The sequence below is a fragment of the Drosophila obscura genome, unplaced genomic scaffold (assembly GCF_018151105.1).
Source record: "Drosophila obscura isolate BZ-5 IFL unplaced genomic scaffold, ASM1815110v1 contig_109, whole genome shotgun sequence".
Classification (NCBI taxonomy): Eukaryota; Metazoa; Arthropoda; class Insecta; order Diptera; family Drosophilidae; genus Drosophila; species Drosophila obscura.
In genome coordinates, this window is record NW_024542690.1 from 802629 (window position 1) to 829827 (window position 27199).

General features: G+C 35.0%; 1 protein-coding gene and 1 long non-coding RNA gene across 3 annotated transcripts; one reads left to right on the forward strand and one right to left on the reverse strand.

The window, feature by feature from the left end:
- Nucleotides 1-1868: 1868 nt before the first annotated feature.
- Nucleotides 1869-5116, reverse strand: LOC111073240. Of its 2 annotated transcripts, none has more exons than XR_002607682.2 (3): nucleotides 5000-5116; nucleotides 2075-2173; nucleotides 1869-1960 (listed from the first exon to the last, which is right to left on the reverse strand). It is a non-coding gene; the product is annotated as an uncharacterized LOC111073240 (long non-coding RNA). The 2 variants fall into 2 exon arrangements; XR_002607683.2 differs by lacking the exon at nucleotides 5000-5116 and adding an exon at nucleotides 2406-2560.
- Nucleotides 5117-5580: 464 nt separating this feature from the next.
- LOC111073238 (ubiquitin-conjugating enzyme E2 G1) lies at nucleotides 5581-15626 on the forward strand. Its single transcript, XM_022365458.2, has 3 exons — nucleotides 5581-5819; nucleotides 11034-11136; nucleotides 15196-15626. Exons 1-3 carry the CDS (start codon nucleotides 5774-5776, stop codon nucleotides 15551-15553), a joined length of 507 nt encoding a protein of 168 aa, XP_022221150.1. The 5' UTR covers nucleotides 5581-5773; the 3' UTR covers nucleotides 15554-15626.
- The last annotated feature ends 11573 nt before the right edge of the window (nucleotides 15627-27199 follow it).

Sequence of the window (27199 nt, forward strand, 5' to 3'; positions counted from 1 at the left end):
TCATAAAAAAGTTTAGCCTAAACTACAAGATGAAAATGCCCGTAAAATTATAACGGTCGCCAACGGTCGCAAATAATTTAATAGACTTTATTAAGTTAAGCCTAGTACTCAGATCGAAAAAAAACACCTCGCGAACAGAATCAGGGTTGATATTCGTTTGAAACCGATAAGAAATTTTTTACGGCAAAAACTGTTTTCTAGGCTCTGTACGGAAGGCATTACTCAGATCAACAAAAAAAAGGTCGGTATATACTGGAAAAGTATCCGAAGTATTTGCTTATTTTTTTAGTATGTTTAGACCCACCTCGAAAATTATATCAATTTGATACATTTTGCCAGAAAACACGAAGCAAACATTGCAATAAGAGTGCACAAAACCGAACGAAATATTTAAATAATGAAGACAATTAGAATCTAATTAATGCAGTGTTATTTGAATGACAATTATATGGTTATTATAATTTATTATTTTTTATTAATTTTCATAAATATAAAATGAATATTGTTTTCAGAACATTTTTTATTCACGGTGTCTGGCACCGGAGGCGTCGCCATCTGCTGCTGCGGATAGTCAGACACATTACCTTGCCAATAAAATATTAGGGAGCGCAGGATATGCCTGGGGAAAAGCGGCCTCAGCCGAAGAAGTGCATTTTATTAACTTTAAACATAACCAAGCAGCGGTCTGGGCAGTGTAACCGTTCGGAATGCGTTCGGAATGCCTCTGCTCACACCACTGGCCGCTCGAAAAATAGATTTGCTTGCTGGCAAACAGTTTTTGGGTCTGAGTACTAGGCTTAAATACTTTCTACTTTAATTGGACTTAGTTAGATTTTGGTTCTAGTTGTCTCGGGATTAGTTGTTAACTACAATAGACAAGCAAGTTTAATAAGTTTTGTGTAAATTTGGAAGACCCAAATTAATACGCATAAATAACCAACTAACACATATGAAGAAAATCTTTTTTTATATAAAAATTTTTCATATGCAGTGGCTATAATCAGATATCTTTCAAGATTTCTGCCATTTGTGTTAAAGTGTGTGTTTCCATGCAGTGCCTGTAGGACCATAGCAATAAAAAAAATTGTATCTAATGATACGTATCTAAAGCAAAACAATCTCAACTTTTTTTTTTACAAAAAAACGGAGTAGCTCAATAGTCCACACTTGTGTAAATAGCCTATTAAACACTTTTTTTTTTTTTATTTTCATACTGCTGGGAGCTTGCTTTTAATTTTTGTTTCGCCATTTAACAACGTTTTAAGAAAACAGATATTAAATATACTATGCTAATATTATATCTTACATACGGTCTCGCCCTAGAACAACTAATTCTACAAGACTTTCAGGCAGGCTCCGGTTTTCACATTTCACGCTTTGGAATCCACTTTTATGAATTTGTTTACTCTTTGTACTGTGAAGCGCCAAATTTACTGCTGTTATACCCCCGCGTTAGTGGGTATATAAAATAAATAAATTTAAATAAAAATTATTTATAAAAAAGGCACAATCTCAATTGCACTGGTAACGGTGGCAAATTCATGTGAATGACATCTTTTTTGCAATTAAGATTTTTTTAGTTGTAGAAAAAGCCGTTTACTTTTCATTTCGGCGAGGAATTTGTTACCGTTTTGAAAACGGGAGCGCCTGACTCATTGTTTAGAAAAGTAAATCAAATTATTTTGTGAAAGTGAAAGCCGGAGCCTCCCTGTTTAACTAGGCAAAAGAAGGGAGGCAGTGGTGGTTGAGACTCTTTTGAAATGTCCTATATGAAATCAACTGTGAGACTTCTCATTAAATTTAACGGAATTTCACGGATAATTTCATATGTGAAAACCACCCAAAAATTTCTTTAAACACTTCATTCAAAAAAAAGTAAATATATTTATTTTACACAGAATTTCTAGATTTTTAGGGCCTTCCTTAACCGACTCGATCAGGTTAATAAGCACCAATGCTCCTGAAATGATATAAAAAAAAAATATTTAGCCACGGAAGGTAATATTTTCTGAACTAACTTCTTAGTTATGTTCTGATTTTTATAAAGCAATACACATATGAAATTTGATTTTACCTTTGAGGCATTTTAAACAATTACTCCTGGACTACTTTTTCGTCCAGCACATTTTTAAGGCAATGGGTCCTTCTCCAGCAACTTCAGGAATGTTTTGATCTGTAAATAAATAAGTCAATTTGTACCTATATATTTTTTAATTAAAAATGCTGTATTTGCAGTAATGTAAATGGGTTTCCTCGAGCAAAAACAAACATGCGCAGCGACGCACATGGTTAACGGGACCACACCGCTTGAATGTTCTAGAATCTAAACATATTTGTTCTTGCGAAACCCATGTACAAATTTAATTTAACTAACAAAGCGCACTGTAATCACTGAATCCACTTACCTGTCTTTAAAAACACTGAAAAACCACTTTTAAAAGGAATAAACATGTAAATAGACGCTCAACTCAAAAAAATCACAGCCGCTCTCAACAAAAGATTGCACCAAATAATCGGTTTTTCTCCCCTCATCCCTTTGAGGAGACGAAATGCGCGAGAGTAGAAGAGTTAGGGTCGAATGCAGGCAGAGAAAACTAAAAATATGAGAGAGAGGGAAATCTATGCATATCTGCTTCTCTTTCTTACGAGCCAGCTTCGATCTGCAGCAGTTGAAGCTGGTCAGAATTTCATGCTGACGTCGACGTCGCTGCCTTTGTCGACGTCGTGCCCGAACAATTTTTCCTATGACACTTTCATGCCGTGACAGCCAGAACTGCAGACGTCTGCGTACACACACACACTTGCAATGAATGAATCGAACATTTCGAACAAATGCCGAACGTCTCAGGCCCACGACCCGAACGTCTCACCACCACAGCACCACAGAATGGTCCCAGCACCCCAGCCGAAGGCCTTCTGGGGACGCGACTCTACTTGTGCCCGTTCTCAGTCAGTATATAAATTTTTGAGCTTATGATTTTTTAGAATATAAGAATTAAAAAAAAATGTTAAATTTTCCATTTTTTTCTCCATTGGTTATCTACATCTACATCAAAATGTAGATTATAAATGTACCATTTAGATTCTACATCTCCTCCGCTAGAGGGCGCTCGCGTAATAACGAGGCAGAGTGTGCGAGCGAGAAAGAGAATGAGTAGTGGTTCTCATGCTGTAGGTGGCGGGGGGAAGCAACTGAAAATTAATTTCTTCATTCTGGCTAAATTTTTGATCCGATCTGATTCAGATTCGGCAATCTGGTAGATATGGTCATTCTCTACGATACTACGCTTTTACTTTTCTGGTATCTTTAAAATTTCGGAAGGGGGCAGGGAACAATTTTGAAATAACTTCTAGCAGTGTGATATCACATGAGTCTGGAAACCAAATTTGGTTGCCATAGCTCTTATAGTCTCTGAGATCTAGGCGCTCAACAAGACCCCAGCCGGAAAAGTGCATTTCATTAACTTTGCGTCTTTTAAAAAAATGTGTAAGCAAAAAACAACTGACTGAGCAGTGTAACCGTAGGTCATGCACCCCTGGTCACATTCGGTCGATATCATAATATATGGCACATTTTAATAGAAACCATTTTTCGGAACAGAGTACTAGGCTACATATATATTAAATACAAAAATATAATAGTTTTTTTAAATTACACTAGTCAACACTGATGATATTTTTTTTTTCTATGGCAGAACTTTTTTTTAAAGAATTTTTGAAAACTGGTATTTTTTTTTTAAGCTTTTTTCAGAGGTAGCGCTTGTTTTTTTCACATAACTCTAGTATCTTACGTCTGGTTGTAAAGTACTTTGCTATTTTGAAAAGGTAATTAAAACAGCTAGAAGTTAGGCCCAAACACTTTGTGATTACAGCTTACCGTCTGGGAAATATAAAGCATTGAAATGCAAAAATTATGATTTTTGTGCGGTATTTTTTACGAAATTTTGACTTTAAAAACTCAGGAAAAGTCGAAAAAAAATTATATCCTGTGTCCTTTATTTTTTCGTGTATAGGTGCATTAATTTGGCGTCGTTCAAGGTATCGCTTATTAAAATCTATGGAGAGACATTGGAGCTAAAATTCGTTACCCAAACCTAAAATATGGAACAAATTAACAAAAAATACCTTTTCGAAGGTTGCGGGCCCAACTGCCAGTTGGGAACAAAGCAAACAAAAAAGGGTTGTACATTTGGTACCTGATCCCGATCCCAATTCCCAATGGGAATTGGTCTCGCAACCTTCCAAATTTTAAATCTCCATATCTATCAGAAAAAGTCGGTTTGGATCCTTGAGGAAAAAAAAAGTTCGATTTTGTCGAGTAGTGCTATAGGCTGTTTACATTGGGGCTGCGTCATGCTTCTTTGCGTCTTGCCGGAGACGCAGTTTTTTTTACATAGGTTAAGCATAGGGCCCTAGTGGTGGCAAAAAGTTGCGTCAGTTTCTGATTCATGTGCGTCTATTCGATATATTCGATTGCTTTTGCTCATTTTTGGTATTTTCTGCCTATCAGCGCAACTATCACCACTAATAACAACAACAAAATGTAGATCAAAAACCAAATTTTGGCGCTAAAAATGTATGATTGTGCAAAAAGGTGAAAATATACATAGTCATTAAATAAAATACTTGAAACTGATTGTTTTATTATCGTATGAAATTTTTCTGACCCCTTGATGCCATTAAGACACTGCTGGAGACGAACTTCGGTGGTTTTCATAATTTGAAGAAGAACTCCCACAAACTCTACAATGAAATGTCTGAAAATAATATTTAAATATGAGAATCAATTCTTTTTCGTCCATTTTCCTGACGTCTTGCTTAATTCTGTTGATTTTCAAAAATTTGTGTATCTTTCCTTGTCATCAAACACCCAAATCCAAATTCAAGACGCACGTCTTCCAATGTAAACGCCTTTTCTGCTTCATTGCGTCTATGCCGATATCGATAGCAGACGCGCCCAGTGTAAAAAGGCTATTATCTTAGACTATGTTAATATTACCAGTTTCCAATGCATGATGGGATCCAATTTCCTCGGACGAAAATTTAATCAGCATTTAAAATAGGTTCAAGAATGAAAATATGTTAAACGTTGTATTTTATGGTGCTATGACATTAGACTTTGCTGGGAAGAGAGAGATAGCATTACAAATAAGTGTTCGCAGCCGTCTATTGGGTTTCAGTCGAACAACTGAGGCACTACTTGAGAAAAAGTGATGATTTCTAGCACACGCAGCCACCAAGTTAGCAAAATTGTATCCGCAAAGTAAAAACAATCGATCAATATTGCCGCAGCGCTGCTCCCAGCTTAAATGGAAAACCAGCTTGACCCATTTAATTCGCTCGCTCTGACTGCAGTCATTTTCCATATGGCTATCTCTATTTTTGAAGTTAGTCAGCAAAGTCTAATGTCATAGCACCATTATTAATGTTTCCGATATGCCGTTTCTACCAGTTCGACTACAATACCAAACCATATCATATATTTCTCTCGCTCACACTTTCTTTGCCATAAGGTTTTGGTCTCTCTGCCGGAACATTAGGCTGTTTCGTTTCTCTGTTCCGTGAACCAGTTCATTAGAAATTATTGTACTCATTATATCCCGTCCAGTTTCAGTTCATTTATCTGTTTTTAGTCCAAAGAACGAAAATTCGTTCTCATCGGCCCTCACATATTTGTTTTTTTTGGTGACACTGCGTTTAAAAGGAAAAAATTTTAATTTGTATAAAATAGGCGTGCTTTATTTTAGAGAAATATAATAGATACAAACTTAATATGTCTGAACTTCAGTCATCTTTACTGCTAAAGAAACAATTGGCTGGTAAGTTAAATAGAAATATTTAATATATAGGTCTATGCATCTACATACATATTAATATAGATATATTCATATTTCATATAGAAATATATCTTTTTTATGTACATAAAACTTGCCGTCTTAGTTTATCTTCAAGGAATAAATAGTCTTTGTATGCATGTACACACATATGTATATATGTTTAGGGAACTGATTTCCTATTACGATGTCACATGTTCCATAGAAAGGAAACTGCCGGGGGTAATTGTAATATAAAATTATCCAAATATCTTTTTGAATTGTATATAAACATTTTTATAGTTCACTTAGTTAATAGTGGTTTCAGTTTAGAATGAAAAAATTTCGGAGCTGTATCGAGCCGGATACATATTTATGTATGTACATCGGTAAATACATACCTACATCTTCTGCCCATGTAGTTTTCCATTTAAGCGAAAAATGTAAGTAAGACGGACTTTATTGCTTTAATATTTGGTAGTCGCAGAGTATAAGGTTGTGTTGTACAAATGTAAGGAACAGCCGGGTATTGATCTGCATAGACAGCCGAGTCAATTTACATACATATGTATGTATATAAAACATACATATGTGCATGCATACACGTATATGTAGCCTTGTCCGAGAGTATGAACACATGGATCTGGGAGACTCTCGAAGCTGAAGAAACAAAATTGAATGTTGTTCTTTGTCATCAGATTGGGATAAATTTTGTTTTTTTATTTTAGCCACGCCCTCTTCATCCTCAAGAAAATGAAAAATGATCACTCGTAAATGTATTTCATTATAATTATTTAAGCCAAATAGCCGCCTGAATGTATTAACATCAAAATTACGAGAAATCCACGATTACCCCAAGAACAGTACTCTCACACTTTACAAGCTGTACTTATAAGGCTATACGGTAAAGGATATTCGAATTTTTTTAATATGCACTGCATAATCAGGATCGCAATCAATGTCTCTCTGTCGGCTTTTTGTTCCTATGTAAAATTATACCTCAGCTATAAGGCTCTGTACTTAATTTTCTTCTATTAAATTGAAAACTCCAAACTGCTTTGATCGTATCTGTATACCATAAAGCCGGAACAATTACACTACTCGACAAAATCGAACTTTTTTTTTCCTCAAGGATCCAAACCGACTTTTTCTAATAGATATGGGGATTTACAATTTTTTAAAGAATTATGGTTTTTTTTCTATGGCAGAACTTTTTTTTGAAGAATTTTTTAAGTCTGGTATTTTTTTTAAGCTTTTTTTAGAGGTAGCGCTTGTTTTTTTCCTAGCCTAGGCGCTATTTTGAGAGCCACCGTGATTCGCTCCGTCTGGGCAAATGTGGTATTTTTACGAAATTTGACTTACCAATGGGGCGCTCGGTACGCTCATTAGAGACTTGGACCAAGCCTAAAAGGAAAATAACAAAAATACCCGGGCCACCCAATGGAACAAAGCAAACAAAAAGGGTGTACGGTACCTCGCCCAATCCCAATGGGCAGTTGGCCAACCCCAAAGGTATTGTATCCAATGGAGTTAAATAGCCACCCATGGCGATACCGACGACGCCAAATATGCACCTATACACAAAAAAATAGAGGACACAGGATATAATTTTTTTTTCGACTTTTCCTGAGTTTTTAAAGTCAAAATTTCGTAAAAAATACCGCACAAAAATCATCATTTTTGCATTTCAATGCTTTATATTTCCCAGACGGTAAGCTGTAATCACAAAGTGTTTGGGCTTAACTTCTAGCTGTTTTAATTATCTTTTCAAAATAGCAAAGTTCTTTACAACCAGACGTAAGATACAACAGTTATATGAAAAAAACAAGCGCTACCTCTGAAAAAAGCTTAAAAAAAAATACCAGTTTTCAAAAATTCTTCAAAAAAAAGTTCTGCCATAGAAAAAAAAATATCATCAAACCATTTCTAAGCCCCAAATCTTTAAGAAAAAGTTCGTTTTGTTCCTTGAGGAAAAATCGTGTTGACTAGTGTTATTGACAAAGTGATTGCGAGAAAGGTTTTTTTTGTTTCTGAGGATATTTTGATCAAACGGGTCAGCTTTTATAATACATATACATATGTACATAACTGTTCTTTTAAATGACTTCCGCCCTTCAGTAGGCCCCGAACCTTTCTTTAAGGTTACAAAAGATATCGGTATGAGCATTTAAAAAGTTTTGGATAAAAGCTAAAATTCCTAGGCTAAAGTGCGACTTAATTTTAAATTTTTGAAATACGTTCGATTCGTGCCACTACATGGGTTGTAATAAATTTCTAAAGATTTGTTTCTATGTCAGAAAGATCTAGTGAAATGCATGTAAAATATTATACACCGCAAAAATCCATACAAAGCATAGACATATTAATACAATAGAAAGTCGTAGTTTATATTAAGTTTTTACCTTGATAGCTTAGTGTAAGATATGTTTTGTGTTGCTGTATATGTTCTTTGTCAAAATCGCGCACTGATACGTAACATTCGCACTCATATTTTAACTGAAACGGTCGCAAAAACACATGAAACTGTGTATTTTAAATATGTATTGTATTTGAATTCAAAATTTCAAATCAATATTAAGATTTTATGCTCAAATAGATTTAACTGTACGCGTTTCTCTTTAATAACAGAGTTATGAACGTCTAAAATTGACTGTTATGTTACACAAATTTTGAAGTAGTTTTGCAAGTTGTGCAACATTTTCGAAAAATGTTTCTCTTCTGTTTGACTATTTTTAACGAGTAGTACATTTTGTAGCTTAAGGATGGAAGTAATAAAGTAAATTTTAGTTATGCCATAAACAATTTTTTTCCTTTTTTGACACGCAAAAAGGTACGCACTGTTACGTTACATAAAAATACTATTACGTTACATGTTCAAATTGCGTGTATTTCTTTATGAAAATAATTTTTAAACTGAAAAAAAAAAAAAAATAATTTTATGATATAAAATGTCAGCGCACCAAATTCAAATTATTCAAATTATTAATGGAGTTTTAATACTAAAAAAAAAGATTACAATCTTTATAGATTGATATAAAATGTCAGCGCACCAAATTCAAAGTATTCAAATAATTTTCGCGCTATTAACATCGCAGGTGTGTTCAAAAAGTAATTTATATCAGAAAAATCACCATCAGTCACCACTTTGATGTTGATTTTCTATTCTGAACTACAAAGTGGGAAGCACATTTGTCTATGCATTCAAGAGACAAAATATGCTACTTCACAATCATTTTTTGTAGTTGGTATTGGCCATCAATACAACCTATCCCATGGGAAGTTACAAAATAGTTCGAGTAGATTTTTATTTCGAATTTGTATTCTATAGAGCTTTGTTTATTTTTATCTTCACATCAGAAGCATGTTTTAGTTTTAAAAATCAATATTATATCAAAATATTTGATATTTGATGAAAAAGGCTGTTAAGTTACAAATGGAATTCGTCTCAGAACAAAGACAGAAATAAATATATTTCTGATTTAATTTATACTCTCCGCTGTGCAACGACCGAAGAAGTGAAAATTTTCCAAACTATCAATAGTGTGGTGTTGGTCATTTTATTTTATTATACAGTGGGAGCAATATAACCCAAAAAAAAAACTATAAAGAACCATCGAAATTGGAAAAAAAAGGTTTGACGTGTTTTTTTTTTCGCGCGTTTTTTACTATTAGATTTTGACTGCCTTCCGAGCTCACTCGATCGCCAAACGAGGAGTGCAGCTCACACTAAATCGACCACATTTTAAATTGGGGAAGTTCGAGAAACATGTCAGAGATCTCCTAAGAAGAAGACAACAGTAAGAAAAAAAACAATGGGAAAACAGTACCACTTTTGCAGTTGGCAAGTGCGATACGGTTTTGCGATGTCAGATTTCATAAGAAAGTCATTAGGAAGGATAATAATTTGGCACCAGGAAATCTGTGTTGCGTCCAAACTTTCATGGAAAAAAGTATCCACATTTTTCTCCTTTTATTACATGAACATTTCATTCTGATGCGGAGTCATGTGCATGTCTGTAAATGGAGAAGAAGTAGCAGTTTACAATTTAAATGATTTAAACAAATGTTATTTTTTTTTATTATTAATTTAATACCTTCAAAAGCGAATTGAAATAAAAAAAAAGCATAAAACAAATTGTTTGTTTAACCTGCTTATGGTTTGGTTGGTTTTGTAGGAAACGAATGGTAATTATTCTAGAGATTTGACCAGACGATAGCAAAAATGTAAATAAGTGATTAAATAGAAAGAAATCTGAAATTCTGCTGTTGCAGATAAACAGAAAGTCTGAAAACTGTCAACTCTTTTATATGTTGAACCAATCTTCTAGGCACTAGTACTAGTACTAGAGACTTTTAAATCAATCCAGAATTGGTCTCATGTCACCTGGAATTCCAGCTGTGTTGAAATGCATTCCGCCAAAAGGTCCACCAGGCCAAAAATCATAAAAAGTCAATAAAAACCATATAATTTTTTCCGGATATTTTTTTCTAAATTTATTAAAAGGTAACTAATTTACTTTATTGACATATAATTTCATTAACTTTCATCCTAAAACCTATGAAAATTAGCAAAAGTTCACGTTTTTGGTATTTTCTGGTATTTTTATAGACATGTTTTCTTTTACTATTATCTCCTAGGAAGAAGATGATTCTTAATAAAAGTTTCTCCTTAAAGTCTTTCTAACATATTAAACTACCTGAAACCATTATCAGAACGTTGGTCCAACCTCGGCTAACAGTATATTTTTAGGCTTTTATAATCGCGGAATTCGGTAACGTCACGCCAGTAACGTTCGCCAGATGCCTCCGCGGATTTTTAACAAAAAAAGAGGAAAAGTTTTTACATTTAATAAGTTTGATAATTAACTCTCAATACTTCATTTATTACCACAAAAAATGTTATACAAATAGCCCTATCCAATTCGCAGAGTTTTGCCATTTTGTACCCCAACCTCGAAAACCACTTCTGTTTTATGTAACGCACTTTTAGGTCATACTTTGGCTTATATCTTTAAAACCGTACGCTCGATTATTTCCACTTTGCTGGTGAATGTAGGTCTAACCAAATCATATTCAACGAGGATAATCTTTTTTCCAAATTTCAGCTTTTTGACTATTTTTTTCAACATTTTGTCGTACGAATGTAACGTAACGCCAGATAGGAACTGCCCATATACAAAACACAATTTTAATTAATTATCTATATTTTTTTCGTTTCAGAACTAAACAAAAATCCAGTAGAAGGTTTCTCAGCTGGATTAATTGATGAGAATGATATATTCCGCTGGGAAGTTCTAATAATTGGTCCACCAGATACACTTTAGTATGTTTATATATGTAGATATTTATTGTAAATTTGAACAGTTCGTTCAGATGTTCCAGATGTTTTCACCACAATGAACAAACATTTCCGATCGCAAAAATCCCATAGCTAATATAGAAACACTTGCAAGTTCAGTAAGTCGCTGATTTAATACAAAGGACATTTTTGTTTGTTTAAATTTTCTTTTAAACATTGTACATATATAGATCAAGATCTAGATATCTACATGTAGTACCACGTATTATTCTTGGCATTTCCACAACCTTGTGGTAAGTTGTTTTGCAGTGCTCCCGAAAAAAAGTGTCAAACGCAGCATTTTGATTTTAATTTTTTGGCTTGGAGAAATTCTTTGAGATTTTGGAGCTTTCATTAGTAACTGGGTGGGAATCTGATGAATTTAGTGGATAAAAGTAAATTGAAATGAAATTCTTATAGTTCATCCATGTTTGACAACACTTTTTCTGAGGTAGTTGCCTCCTAGGAACGACCGGGGAGGTCAGTAAATCTCCCCAGTGCTTTTACATCCGTGTTTGTTCCATTTGTTCCATGTTTCTCCATGTTTTTAATCTGTATCAACGGCTAAGTCAATATATGTACATATGTAGGCGGCGCAGTTTGTAAGACGGAACCGCCAAAATCGGACCACTTTATCATATATATGTATGTATGTGTGTACAGTTATGTTCAATGAAATAGTTTTTCAAAAAAAGTTTTGAAAGTGGTGAGTGCAAACCACTTTCAAAACTCTGAAACATTTCTAGTCTTCAAAATTGGACAAGTGGTACTAGAAACCCTAAGAAACCTTGTTACATTTTCATTCCATCTTCTTGTTTTTCATGATTTTAAACGAATATACCCATTAAATCTGCTGTTTAGTGAAATAGTAGTGCTGGGTTAAGGTATAATGCAATTGAATACTATGTAGTATGCACTCTCACTATTGTATTTAACCCAATTTACTATAAAAATCAGACTGAAAATCGAAAAACTTATTTTTTATAGGATGGTCGAAGATGGTTGAAGGCAAGACCAAAGCCTTCAATACCCTCAAAAATTAAGAAATATATTTTATGTCGCTCTGTCATAAATGTGACAGTTCATAGACGACTGGTTACACAATTTATAAGTGCAAGAAGTCTTAGAAGTCTAAGCGTTTGGTCATAGAGCACATGGGTGCACGACTCAACTTAACAAAAACGCATGTAATGCATAGTATCCAGCACCGCGGAATCGAAAACTTCCCGTCAAACTTCATATAAAACGAGAAGGAACGTGCGAGTCGCTTCTATGGAAACGACTCTACTTTTATACCCGCACTCAGTCAGTATATAAATATGTGAGCTTATGATTTATAAAATTTAAAAATTTTATATTTGAATATTCTTTTGCTACATCTGTTATCTAAATCTACAATGTCGATTCCACATATAAAATGTAGATTCTACATACACAGTGTAAATTCTAAATCTTTTCCGCAACGGGCGCGCATTGTGTGCGAGCGAGAATGAGTAGCGTTATCAGCGCTGGAGGAGGTGGGGGAACCAACTGAAAATTAATTTCAGATTTGGCAATTTGGTAGATATGGTCATTCTCTATCATACTTTTTTGTTTTCTCGTATCTTCAAAATTATGGCTGCCACAGATTTTCGTCCTTTCTGTGGTCGGAAGGGGGCGGTGCAAAATTTTGAAATACACTTGTAGCAGTGGGATATCACATGAGTCTGGAAACAAAATTTGGGGGCTCTAGCTCTTATAGTCTCTGAGAACTATGCGCTCATCAGTACGGACAAACGGACAGACTGATATGCTATTGGGGTCGGAAACGTTTCCTTCTCTGCTTGCTAATGTACCCCTTAACTCTTTTTGAGAACGGGTATATAAAACTCTAGCAGGAATTTTTCGTTTACGTTTTCCTGGCACAGTTTTTTGTACCTGTACTCGAAGAGTTTAGGGGTATATTGGGGGTATAACGCAGAGAAGGAAACGTTTCCGACCCTATAAAGTATATATATTCTTGATCAGCATCTATAGCTGAGTCGCTATATCCATGTCTGTCTGTCTGTATAAGATACATTGCGAACTTGCACCGGCCGGATATGGGTCATTAATCTCTTGAGCCAATAATCCATGAACCACTTGCTAAAACTTGTCTCTGGTTCACGGATTTGCAGTTGTAACAACGTATTTGGTATTCCAGCATAAGATTTCGATGAGATTAATATCCAGTTGGACAGTTGGCCATGGCAAAATGTCGATCTTTTCCGATAAAAATCAATTCCTAGCCAGCTTTTATGGGTATTTTAAGTCATTATCCTGTTAAAAGATCCTTTTAACATGAATTTTTCAACTGTAATATGAATTTAATGTATTCTAAAGTATACCTACATACACAGTTTCGCTCAAAACCATAATATACTCAAACGCTAGGCTAGAAAGTACTAGCTTATATGAGCTGGGCCCCATAGGGCTCAGCCTAGCATGCCCCATGCTATATTTTTCATGATTTTAGGTGGTAATCGGATTTCTGTGAATGCCAAACATAATCTTTTGAGTTTATCTTACCATATAATACAACTTTACTATCATCAGTCAAAAGCATTTTTGTCACTGTGAACACAGGCCAGACCACATGCGATTTTCCAAACTGAAGTCGTGCACCCATGTACTCTCAGATCCAAACGCGGAGCTTTCTGGGACTTCTTGCATTCAAATAATGTATAATAGACCGTCTAAGAACTGTCACATCACTGACAGAGCGATTTAAAATTGTTTTCATAATTTTTGAGGATATTAAAGGCCTGGTCTTGCCTTAGACCATCGCCGACCATCCTCTAAAAAATATAATTTTCGCATACAAAATCGATTTCCAGTCTACTTCTTTTAGTTAATTGGGTTAAATACAATAGAGAGAGTGCATACAACTTAATTTTCAATCCCATTATACCTCCTGCCTTAAGTTTTTAGTCTAAGGTTTTTAGTCTACTATTTCATTGAACAGCAGATATCATGGGTAGTTGTCTAAAGTCATAAATAACAAGAAGATAGAATGCAAATGTAATAAGGTTTCTTCAAGTTTCTAATGCTTACATTCCAGGCTTTCCGTAAAGGTATCACTTGTTCAAATTGAAAGACTAGAAATATCTCAAAACGGGTTTTGAAAGTGATGAGGTGCGGCACTACTATTTCATTGAACACAACTGTATATCATAAGCTCACATATTTATATACTGACAGAGTGCGGGTATAACAGTAGAGTCGCGTCCACAGAAGCGACTCACAAGTTCCTTCTCGTTTTATATGAAGTTTGCAAGGAATTGTTCGATTCCACGGTTTTGGATCGCAAGCTTAACCTTAACCTGTGTCACAGTGACTCAAAGTACTTTTTTGACTGATGAAAGTTAAGTTGTATTATATGGTAAGATAAACTCCAGAGAATATGTTTGGCATTCACAGAAATCTGATTACCACCTAAAATTTTCCAACTGGATCTTAATCTCATTGAAATCTTATGGGGGAATGTCAAATGCATTGTTGCAACTGCAAATCCGTCAACCAGAGCAAAGTTTTGGAAAGTTGTTCAAGGATTATTGCCTCAAATCCTATTGAAGCGTTGACAAGAGATTATTGACTCGTGCCAGTCCGTAATGAGAGCGAAATTGATTAAAAACTAAATATTAAACCTCAAGAAGCATGTATAACATAAAAAATAGGTTTTAATGTGAGTTTTATTGTTTTTTTTTTTGTTTTTTCTAAAAATTTCATTGAATAGCAAACTTCATGGGTATTCGTCTAAAATCATATAAAACAAGAAGATGGAATGCCATTGGTACGAGAATTCTTAGGTTTTCTAATGCCTACATTTGAGTTTATTCACAAAGGTATCATTTTTTCAATTCACTAGTTGAAAATGTATCAAAAAGATTCGGTCCACAAAGGTTTTTTTTAAACAAGGATTGTAGAAAATAAAAACAATTTTGTGTGTTTTACAGTCGGATTAATCGGCTATATTATTCTTACAACTTTTTTTTAATTTATCAAATCTTATTTCTTTCCCTGCAGTGAAGGAGGCTTTTTTAAAGCACATCTTTATTTCCCCAAAGAATATCCTTTGCGTCCACCTCGAATGAAGTTCGTCACAGAAATTTGGCACCCTAATATTGAAAAAAACGGAGATGTCTGCATTTCGATTTTACACGAGCCTGGAGATGATAAGTGGGGATACGAAAAAGCATCAGAGCGCTGGTTACCCGTTCATACAGTGGAAACTATCTTGATATCAGTGATATCAATGTTGGCTGATCCCAACGATGAGTCTCCAGCAAATGTAGATGCCGCCAAAGAGTGGCGAGAATCTTATCCTGACTTTAAACGCAAAGTAGCTCGCTGTGTCCGAAAAAGTCAAGAGGAGTGCTCGTAGAAGGTGGATTTGCCCTATATTTGTATATTTATATTAAAAATTTGATACATTAAAAAGAATAACTGAATTAACAGACGAATATTTCATTTTTATTAAACAGAGTTGTAGGAAAACTCTAGATTTTAATTAAAATAAAAAAAAAAATTGTGTTGAATTTTTAGTTTTATGTTATACAAACACGAACAGGACAAATTAAAGTATATTGTCCAAAATTGCATTTTTATTGTTAGTCCGCGAACATGAGTAATAATATATTTTTACTTTTATTTTCTATTAGTATTTTTTATATCTTGTATAGATGCTTATCTTATCAGAGTTTATTAGAACAGTTTTTAAATCTAACGCTGTCTGCGGTGTATCAAATATTTACCAATAGATAGATATAAATCGTTACATCGATTTGGCTTGTCATCCTGAACGAGAATTAAGGATGTGGTCAGAGATTCTTCCTTCTGTGAGTAACTAACCTTCTTCTTCCGTTCTAAGATGCAGACACACCAGTTAGGAAAAAAAATCGTATTCATATTCTAGGTGCTAATGCCTTTTAATAGCGTACTATATGATCTTGAGCGACCATGTATTCAAAAATATGTATCTACATGTGACTTGTGCTAGAAAAAAGGAAAGAGCAAGAGAGAAAAGGAATACACATGATGTGTTGTTGCAATTTTAGGATTTTAACTTTTGAGTATCAAATTTGAGTCCAAAGTACTTTTAGAAACCAAAAACGGAACAAGCAGCATGATGGACGTGGTGCCGTTAAAAAAGGAGGGTAGAATATCGGATCTAGCGTTGGTAGCGTCGAAGAGAGGAAATTAGATGCAATGGATGCTAAGGAGACAAGGTTCAGGAAAGCGTGGCTGGACGGTGCCCTTGCATGTACTCAGATAATTTTCCTGGCCTGATTTTGGATAGGTGTTACAGCAACATTTTTTATCGACAAATATTTTGAAGATCCACTTGTAACTTGAAAGCTTAATATTTCCCAGACAGGAAGCTGAAGCTACAAAGTAGAGATGTGCATGGACTGCAATATTCCGGCACGACATAAAACGGCACGAAAATGAAAAATTCTAACACGTAATAACAATTTATCAAGGTTAGAGCTTAATAAGCGTATACGGCGTTCATTTAATATCGGTCCCGACTTAGAAAACACCCTCTCGCTTGTAGCCGGGCTGGCTGGAACATTTAATATATTTCTAGCAAAAAGCTGCAACGCTTTATTGTTATTCGCATTCTTCCAACATTTTAGTACATTTGTATCCGGCAATAAAACCTTAGGTTTTTTTTGTTTGTCGTGTTTCGGGTTTCGTGCCGATTTTACTCTGCACGAACACGCACGCCCATGGCCAAAAAAACACGGTTCATGCCCACCTCTACTACAAAGTGATTAGGTTTAATTTTTAGCTGCATTTATCAGTTTTATAGGATGGCAAAGTCATTACAACAAGATGTAAGATATCTGGAGAAATAAGGTCTACCTCTGAAAAAGCATACAAAAATATGTTTAAAAAAAAATTGCCATGAAAAAAAATTTTAAATCTTAAAAAAATTTTTAACTCCCCATATTTATCAAAAAAATTGGTTTGGCTCGAAGCGTAAATAAAAAGTCTCATTTTATCGAGTAGTGTTATTAAAAATCTCTGTAAGCAATTGAAATGATCTCCACAAATGTTGAGATCCCCTTTTATAGAATACCTTCGGGCCAATTAGGAAATATGCTCCTTTGTTTTGACCCCATTTCTTAGAAACTACAGGTGGATTTAACTGTTATAGTTTCCATTTCTTGAGGTGATTTATCAGGTAAGGTATACACTTTTAGTACCCGTACTCGAAGAGTGAAGGTGTATATTGTATTTGTGGTAAAAATGGATGTGTGTAACGCATAAAGGAAACGGTTCCGACCCTATAACGTATATATATTCTTGATCAGCATCAATAGCAGAGTCGATGTAGCCATGTCCGTCTGTCCGTCTTGATGAGCGCCTAGATTTCAGAGACTATAAGAGCTAGAGCCGCAAAATTTTTTTTCCAGAATCGTGATATCACTCTGCTACAAGTGTATTTTAAAATTTTGAAATACATTTGTGGCAGTGTGATATGACATGAGTCTGGAAACAAAATTTGTTTTCTCCAGCTCTTATAGTCTCTGAGATCTAGGCGCTCATTGAGGCGGACATACGGACGGACGGACGGACAGAAGGACAGACGGACATGTAACATGTAAAACTTTTTTTAAATTCTAAAAAATTCTAAGTAGAGTCGCGTCCCCAGAAGCGACTCCAACGTTCCTTCTCGTTGTATTTAATGCGTGTATTTGGTAGAGAAACTGCATAATATCGTTGTTTATGGCAATGTATTACAATATAATAACATTTAAGCCACTGTGCATCTTCAACAAGCTGCCTATTACTTTTTGAGGAAATTTGTCCTCTGCAAGCGTTACACCCAAGATGCCGTTGAATCGTGGTAGCGAACCAAGGCTCTTTCGGACGATGTGGTGATTATTTGTGGTGATTTCTTTAATATTTTTTAATTTTAAGCGGATTTTTCAGTGTTGTCCACAACTAGGCCTATATTTATTTTTTTGTATTTTTTTATCATCTTTCTGCACCTTCTGCCAAGAAAATAGTAACTTCACTTTCAAGCATTGCGACTCAGATTCCGATAACACTAGTCAACACGATTTTTCCTCAAGGAACAAAACGAACTTTTTCTTAAAGATTTGGGGCTTAGAAATGGTTTGATGATATTTTTTTATACCCGTACTCAAAAAAGAGTTAAGGGGTATATTAGATTTGTGGTAAAAGTGGATGTGTGCAACGCAGAGAAGGAAACGTTTCCGACCCCATAAAGTATATATATTCTTGATCAGCATCAATAGCCGAGTCTATATAGCCATGTCCGTCTGTCCGTCCGTCTGTCCGTCTGCCCGTCCGTCCGTCTTGATGAGCGCCTGGATCTCAGAGACTATAAGAGCTAGGGCAACCAAATTTGGTTTCCAGACTCATGTGATATCCCACTGCTACAAGTGTATTTCAAAATTTCGCCCCGCCCCCTTCCGCCCCCACAAAGAACGAAAATCTGTGGCAGGCACAGTTTTAAAGATACGATACAACTAAAAACGCAGTATCGTAGAGAATGCCCATATCTACCAGATTGCCGAATCTGAATCAGATCGGATCATAATTAAAGCCAGAATGAAGAAATTAATTTTCAGTTGCTTCCCCTCCCCCTCCCGCCCACGACAACGCAACTCATTTTTCCTTCTCGCTCGCACACTCGTTCAGTGCGCGAGCAACCCCTAGCGGAGGAGATGTAGAATCTAAATGGTACATGTACAATCTACATGTTAGATGTAGAGTAGACATTGTAGATGAGATGTAGATAACAAATGTAGCAAAAAAATGTAAAATGGAAAATTTTTTTTTTTCTAAAATTCTAAAAAAATCATGCTCAAAAATGTATATACTGACTGAGTACGGGTATAAGTAGAAGTAGAAGTAGAAGAATTTTTGAAGTCTGGTATTTTTTTTTAAGCTTTTTCAGAGGAAGCGCTTGTTTTTTTTTCAACTAACTCTAGTATCTTACGTCTGGTTGTAAAGAACTTTGCTATTTTGAAAAGATAATTAAAACCGCTAGAAGTTAAGCCTAAACACTTTGTGATTACAGCTTACCGTCTGGGAAATATAAAGCATTGAAATGCAAAAATGATGATTTTTGTGCGGTATATTTTACGAAATTTTGACTTTAAAAACTCAGCAAAAGTGGAAAAAAAATTATATCCTGTGTCCTCTATTTTTTTGTGTATAGGTGAAAAACAAGCGCACCCTCTGAAAAAAATCTTTAAAAAAAAATACCAGACTTCAAAAATGTTTCAAAAAAAAGTTCTGCCATAGAAAGAAAACCATAATTCTTTAAAAAAAATTTAAATCTCCATATCTATCAGAAAAAGTCGGTTTGGATCCTTGAGGAAAAAAAAAGTTCGAATTTGTCGAGTAGTGTAATAGATGTTAAAAAGTGCCATCCTTCTTTTTATACCCGTACTCAAAAAAGAGTTAAGGGGTATATTAGATTTGTGGTAAAAGTGGATGTGTGTAACGCAGAGAAGGAAACGTTTCCGACCCCATAAAGTATATATATTCTTGATCAGCATCAATAGCCGAGTCGATATAGCCATGTCCGTCTGTCCGTCCGTCCGTCCGTCCGTCTGTCCGTCTTGATGAGCGCCTAGATCTCAGAGACTATAAGAGCTAGAGCAACGAAATTTTGTTTCCAGACTCATGTAACATCACACTGCTACAAGTGTATTTCAAAATTTCGCCCCGCCCCCTTCCGCCCCCATAAAAGACGAAAATCTGTGGCAGGCACAATTTTAAAGATACGATAAAACTAAAAACGCAGTATCGTATAGAATATCCATATCTACCAGACTGCAGAATCTGAATCAGATCGGATCATAATTATAGCCAGAATGAAGAAATTAATTTTCTGTTGGTTCCCTCTCCTTCTCCAGCGCTGCTGACGCTACTGATTCTCTTTCTCGCTCGCACACTCTGCCGCGTTCAGTGCGCGAGCAACCCCTAGCGGAGGAGATGTAGAATATAAATGGTACATGTACAATCTACATGTTAGATGTGGAATATACATTGTAGATGTAGATGTAGATAACAGATGTAGCAAAAAAATGTAAAATGTAAAATGTTTTTTTTTTTAATTCTAAAAAATCATTAGCTCAAAAATGTATATACAGACTGAGTACGGGTATAAGTAGAGTCGCGTCCCCAGAAGCGACTCACACGTTCCTTCTCGTTCTTTATGATAGTATGCTCTCTACATAAATAAACTTCCATTTTCTCCCTATTTGTGGTGATTTCTTTCATATTTTTTAAGTTTAAGCGGATTTTTCGGTTGTGTCCACAACTATGCTTATATTTCTTTTTCTCGAAAAAGGTTTACTTCACTAAATTCTTGATACAATTTTTCTGAATGAAGGAATCAATTTAGTTTTTCACTGATAATAAACAAATACCTCTAGCTTTAAATTGGTGTTTGTATAATATGCATTTGCTCCAAAGTTATGAGCCAAAAACAAAACTATGTCCACAACCGGGCCCTCTCCTTTTGTGTTTTTTAAGAAAATCGAAAAAGCTACGAAACTTTAATTTGCTCTGGTTGAAAGATTTAAGTTGCTACAATGTATTTGACATCCCTCCATAAGTTTTCGATGAGATTGAGATTTAGCTATTGAGCTGGACATAGCAAAACGTCGATATTTTCAGATGAAACCAAATTCCTATCGGACTCTCTTGAGTGTTTCGGATTATTATCCTGTGTAAAGGTTTTTTTGAAAGGCATTTTTCCACTCTAATATGAATGTAATGTATTATAAAGTATGCTTTCATAAACAGTTTTGCTCATAGGGCTCAGCCCAGCACGCCCAATTATATTTTTATACCCGTACTCAAAAAATAGTTAAGGGGCTTATTGTATTTGTGGTAAAAGTGGATGTGTGCAACGCAGAGAAGGAAACGTTTCCGACCCCATAAAGTATATATATTCTTGATCAGCATCAATAGCCGAGTCGATATAGCCATGTCCGTCTGTCCGTCCGTCTGGCCGTCTGTCCGTCTTGATGAGCGCCTAGATCTCAGAGGCTATAAGAGCTAGAGAAACCAAATTTGATATCACACTGCTACAAGTGTATTTCAAAATTTGGCCCCGCCCTCTTCCGCCCCCACAAAGGACGAAAAGGACGCAGTATCGTAGAGAATAACCATATTTACCAGATTACATAATCTGAATCAGATCGGATCATAATTATAGCCGGAATGAAGAAATTAATTTTCAGTTGCTTTCCCCGCCTCCTCCAGAGAGACCCGCTACTCATTCTCTTTCTCGCTCGCCCTCTATCGACAAAGATGTAGAATCTAAATGGTACATGTCGAATATACATGTTACATGTAGAATATACATTTTAGATGTAGATAACAGATGTAGCAAAAAAATGTGAAATGTAAATTTTTTTTAAAATTCTAAAAAAAAATAAGCCTAAAAATGTATATACTGACTGAGTAATGGGAATAAGTAGAGTCGCGTCCCCAGAAGCGACTCACACGTTCCTACTCGTTTTAAGTTCGGTATTTGGTTTTCTCCGGACAATTGTCTATTCGGTCTATTCGGTGCCAAAAACCATTAACAAGTCCATCGTAAACATTTTTGACCTTTTTAACTCAGTTGGACCAATAACTTGGCTAACTTGAAATTAAATGAACAACCTGAACGGTGCAGCTGTCCACGGATAAGGACATGGAATTTTTTTTGATAGTTTTGACAGCCGCTGCTGTAGGTAATGTGGCGGTATTTTTATTAATGATAGTCCTTTAACACTTTTGATGACGCTAGCACTAGCTTGGAGTACCATTTTAGATTTTAAAATTTTTTTGGCCCAACAAAGGGCGAAAGATGGCAGATCCACAATTTTTAAGATTCAAGAACGCAGATCCATAGTGGCTACGCTACCTCTTCTACGCGCTAACTCATTCTCTCTCTCTCACACACTCGTAAGCTTACAAATATATCGGCTGATGTTAGTGTGAGAACTGAGAGGAACAAATGTAGCGGAACAAAAAACAATAGCGGTAAATTGAAGGAGATAAAATATTACAAAATTCGAATCAAAGTGGTTGAACGAATTAACTAAAGAATTATCATTCAAACATAACTAGCGCTCTTGGTCTCTATCTCCCGGTCCGCGTTGGCTCTTCTACCAAAATTCATTCCCTCCCCAGATTAGCCAAAAAATCACCCCATCCTTTTTACGAACAGCGATATCAAAAGACAGAGAGAGGGATAAAGTATGCTGCAATCAACGGATGTGTTATCAATTCCGTCGCCTAGGTATAATTTTTTTTATATAAGCGTTGAACCCGTACATACAAAAATAGTAACTTAATAACACAAGTAAATTAATAGGGTACATAACCAAACCCCGTGCTATACGTAAAGAGGAGACTTACAAAGGGAACTTATTCTCCTATAGTATTGTGAGGGGGGCTTTATATTTGGCCAATGGTTTTGGCAAGACCCAATCTTTTTAAACGACCCAAAGGCCTGGCGGGGCGTAATCGTCTCGCGTGCATATTGCGTTGTCTTGTGAGTCTGTCTCTTGCACAGTATGCAGATTCAGGTCTTGATGTACCTGGATGCTTTTCTAGTTTGATTTTGCCGCTATTCCCCAGATCTGCACACTGTAAAGCCATATTGGGGCTTTACAATTAACGTAGACTGCTCTTTTGGCGCTCAGTGACATGATGCTTTTTCTAAGAATCAGCCACCACAATTGCTGAATCCTTTGGCCACACTTTTTGGCCGTAGCTTTCAAATGGGCGCTAAAAGTTAGACGCTTGTCTATTGTAAAGCCGAAATATCTTGCCTGCTTCGGTTGGTCCAGGGTTACCTTAGATAGGGAATATAGGAGACTTATTGGTCGATACGACTCAGGGTCCTCTTCCTACGTATAATTAAGTAATAAAACATATTTTATACTCGTGCGAAGATACAGAAATCATAAGGTCATATAGATACTGACCGAGTACCGGGTTTAAAAGTAGAGCCGCAGCCCTTGTATGCAGGGTTACGCCGCCACCAGGACAATGTCTGATAACACTACTCGACAAAATCGAACTTTTTTTTTCCTCAAGGATCCAAACCGACTTTTTCTGATAGATAAGGAGATTTAAAATTTTTTAAAGAATTATGGTTTTTTTTCTATGGCAGAACTTTTTTTTTAAAAATTTTTGAAGTCTGGTATTTTTGTTTAAGCTTTTTTCAGAGGTATTCTGCGGCTAAACGAAAGCGAATAACGGACGGATAGTACTTCGTTTGTGGGTAAAAGAGGGAAAGATAGATCTAAGGGATATTGGAATACTATAATATATTATAACTTAACTATATTTATGCCATTTAAAAGGTAAGACAAATTGTTTAAAACTCTGATTAGTACATCGTAAGCTGATGTAGAAATGATCAATCTTTAACATTATGAAAATCAAATCTCCCTTTATATTTAAGTACGGTATTGAATGATTGAGTTATTATTATTAATAGTCTTTACATCTCTTAATATCTCTTTGATCGCGAGTTTTGTACATCGTTGTTGCAACAGATGGACAATAAACTGAAGTGGTAAGTCTCATTGACTTTAGAAACGAGTACTCAACTAATCAGGGATCGTATTTAAAAAAAAAGATAATACTAAAAGTTAGACGCTTGTCTATTGTAAAGCCGAAATATCTTGCCTGCTTCGGTTGGTCCAGGGTTACCTTAGATAGGGAATATAGGAGACTTATTGGTCGATATGACTCAGGGTCCTCTTCCTACGTATAATTAAGTAATAAAACATATTTTATACTCGTGCGAAGATACAGAAATCATAAGGTCATATAGATACTGACCGAGTACCGGGTTTAAAAGTAGAGCCGCAGCCCTTGTATGCAGGGTTACGCCGCCACCAGGACAATGTCTGATAACACTACTCGACAAAATCGAACTTTTTTTTTCCTCAAGGATCCAAACCGACTTTTTCTGATAGATATGGAGATTTAAAATTTTTTAAAGAATTATGGTTTTTTTTCTATGGCAGAACTTTTTTTTACAACATTTTTGAAGTCTGGTATTTTTGTTTAAGCTTTTTTCAGAGGTAGCGCGTGTTCCCAATTGGCAGTTGGGCCCGCAACCTTCGAAAAGGTATTTTTTGTTCATTTTTTCCATATTTTAGGTTTGGTTAACGAATTTTAGCTACAAAGTCTCTCCATAAATTTTAATGAGCGATACCTGGAACGACGCCAAATTAACGAACCTATACACAAAAAATAGAGGACACAGGATATAATTTTTTTTTCGACTTTTCCTGAGTTTTTTTCACATAACTCTAGTATCTTACGTATGGTTGTAAAGAACTTTGCTATTTTGAAAAGATAATTAAAACAGCTAGAAGTTAAACCCAAACACTTTGTGATTACAGATACTAGATACTAAGATACTAGAGTTATGTGAAAAAAACAAGCGCTACCTCTGAAAAAAGCTTTAAAAAAAATACCAGTTTTCAAAAATTCTTTAAAAAAAAGTTCTGCCATAAAAAAAAAAAAATAATATCAAACCATTTCTAAGCCCCAAATCTTTAAGAAAAAGTTCGTTTTGTTCCTTGAGGAAAAATCGTGTTGACTAGTGTAATTATAAAACCAAATTAAAGAGCCATATCATCGTATTCAATTCAATGCCTCTTATTGAGTGATAACATAGGCAGATTTTCCGTATTCAGCTACTTTTTATTTTCTATGATAATTTAGACTTGGTTTAGTGACAAACCATTGAACTTAGTCCATTTACTAACATTTGATAGTTCAACATAACATAAATTAACACACTCATTTATTCTACAGAATAGACAACTAAAATAAATTTTAAATCACGGGAATTGAGCATTTGAGCGAGACTGGAAGCTCATTAAAATATATTGATACACGGAGTGGACCATAGATTGAACAGAATGCCACTTACGCTTAAAAATACTTAAGCGAAGACGTGAAAGGAGGTTAGGTTCTGCGGCTAAACGAAAGCGAATGAAAGTAGTGGGGCAAAGAAAGAAATAACTGTACAGCTTGGTTACTTGTTGATGCCATCCTTATTATATGTATATGTAACAAGGATTTCGTTGCAGTGGGAAGTGCAATAAGCGAACAATGTGCCACTACCTAAGAATTAATTCTTGATATTGACTGCTTGATCTGGCGTTTTTGCGTCGAATTTTCTAAAAGAAGAGCTCAGAAACTCACCCTTAATAATATTGTAACTAGCCTCTAAAGCAGTAAAAGATGAATCATCCATATGTGTAATATATTGCCAAAAATTCCCCACGGGAAATAACGGACGGATAGTACTTCGTTTGTGGGTAAAAGAGGGAAAGATAGATCTAAGGGATATTGGAATACTATAATATATTATAACTTAACTATATTTATGCCATTTAAAAGGTAAGACAAATTGTTTAAAACTCTGATTAGTACATCGTAAGCTGATGTAGAAATGATCAATCTTTAACATTATGAAAATCAAATCTCCCTTTATATTTAAGTACGGTATTGAATGATTGAGTTATTATTATTAATAGTCTTTACATCTCTTAATATCTCTTTGATCGCGAGTTTTGTACATCGTTGTTGCAACAGATGGACAATAAACTGAAGTGGTAAGTCTCATTGACTTTAGAAACGAGTACTCAACTAATCAGGGATCGTATTTAAAAAAAAAGATAATACTGCTTTTTTTGTGTTTATAATTAGAATTTATTAATTAGTATGGACCCACCTGTAAATACAATATATTAAACAACCACTACTTAACTAAACAACATAGCTAAAAAATTTTAACCTCCGATTAGTTAAAAACAAAATAAAAGAGTACATTCCGATTAATATAAATATTCTTAAGTTTTATGCAGACAAACGAAAATATTTTAGAATCGTTTATATTGGATTAAATCAATACATTGGTAAATGGGAGTCAATCCAATGTAGCATAATTAACAATTGCAAAATGCTTCAAAAATATTGCTCTATTTTTATAAAAGCTTTTAATAATTATTAATATATGAGTATGAGTATGTGTTAATTGAAGAAATCACAATATCTCTTGGAAGAATGCATAATTATGTTAGTGATATATGTATGTATTTGTTGCCAATTAGAATTTAGCTTAACGTATTCGTTGTCTACATGTGTATGTAAATTTAAAATGGTCCCAAAAAGTTTTCCCCAGTTTTTATATCTCATTATATGTGTATTTGCTATTTTTTTAAATTTATTTAGTGCATCTTTTGTTATCTTACAGAGTCGAAAACGTATTTCTTATATTTGGATGTATCCTAACCAGATATAACACTACCGACAAAACCGAACTTTTTTCCTCAAGGATCCAAACCGACTTTTTCGATAGATATGGGGCTAAAATTTTTAAAGAATTATGTAGCAGAACTGAAGAATGAAGTCTGGAAGCCAAGGTAGCCATAACAAACACGTCTGGACAGAACGCTATTTGAAAAGGTAATTAAAACACTAAGTTGCCCAATACGTGATCAGCACCGTCTGGGAAAAAACATGAAATGCAAAAATGATGATTTTGGGGTAAACGAAATTTTGACAGAAAATCGAAAAAAAATATACTTGTGTCCTGTGTAAGGTGCGGGCGCGTAAGACGCCATAAAAGGCACTAAACAACCAAACCAAAATAAAAATGAACAAACCGAACGCGGCCACTCCAATGGGAACAAAGCAAACGAGCAAGGGTTGTACATTTGGTACCTGTCCCCTTGTGGGCCCCCAAGGTGTCACATAAGGTTTGGTAACATTAGCCCAAACCCATAGATTTAATGAGCGATGCCTTAACAAATAATTTTTTGATTCAAAGCAAAATCGTAAAACCCAGCACGCAATTCCCAGCGGTAAGCTGTAATACAAGGGCAACTCTAGCTGTTTAATACCCAAATAGCAAAGTTCTCAACCAAGGAATTAAGTTAGTGAAAACCTCCCTAAAAAAAAAATACAGTAAAACCAAAAAGCTCATAAAAAAAAAAATGTCATCAAA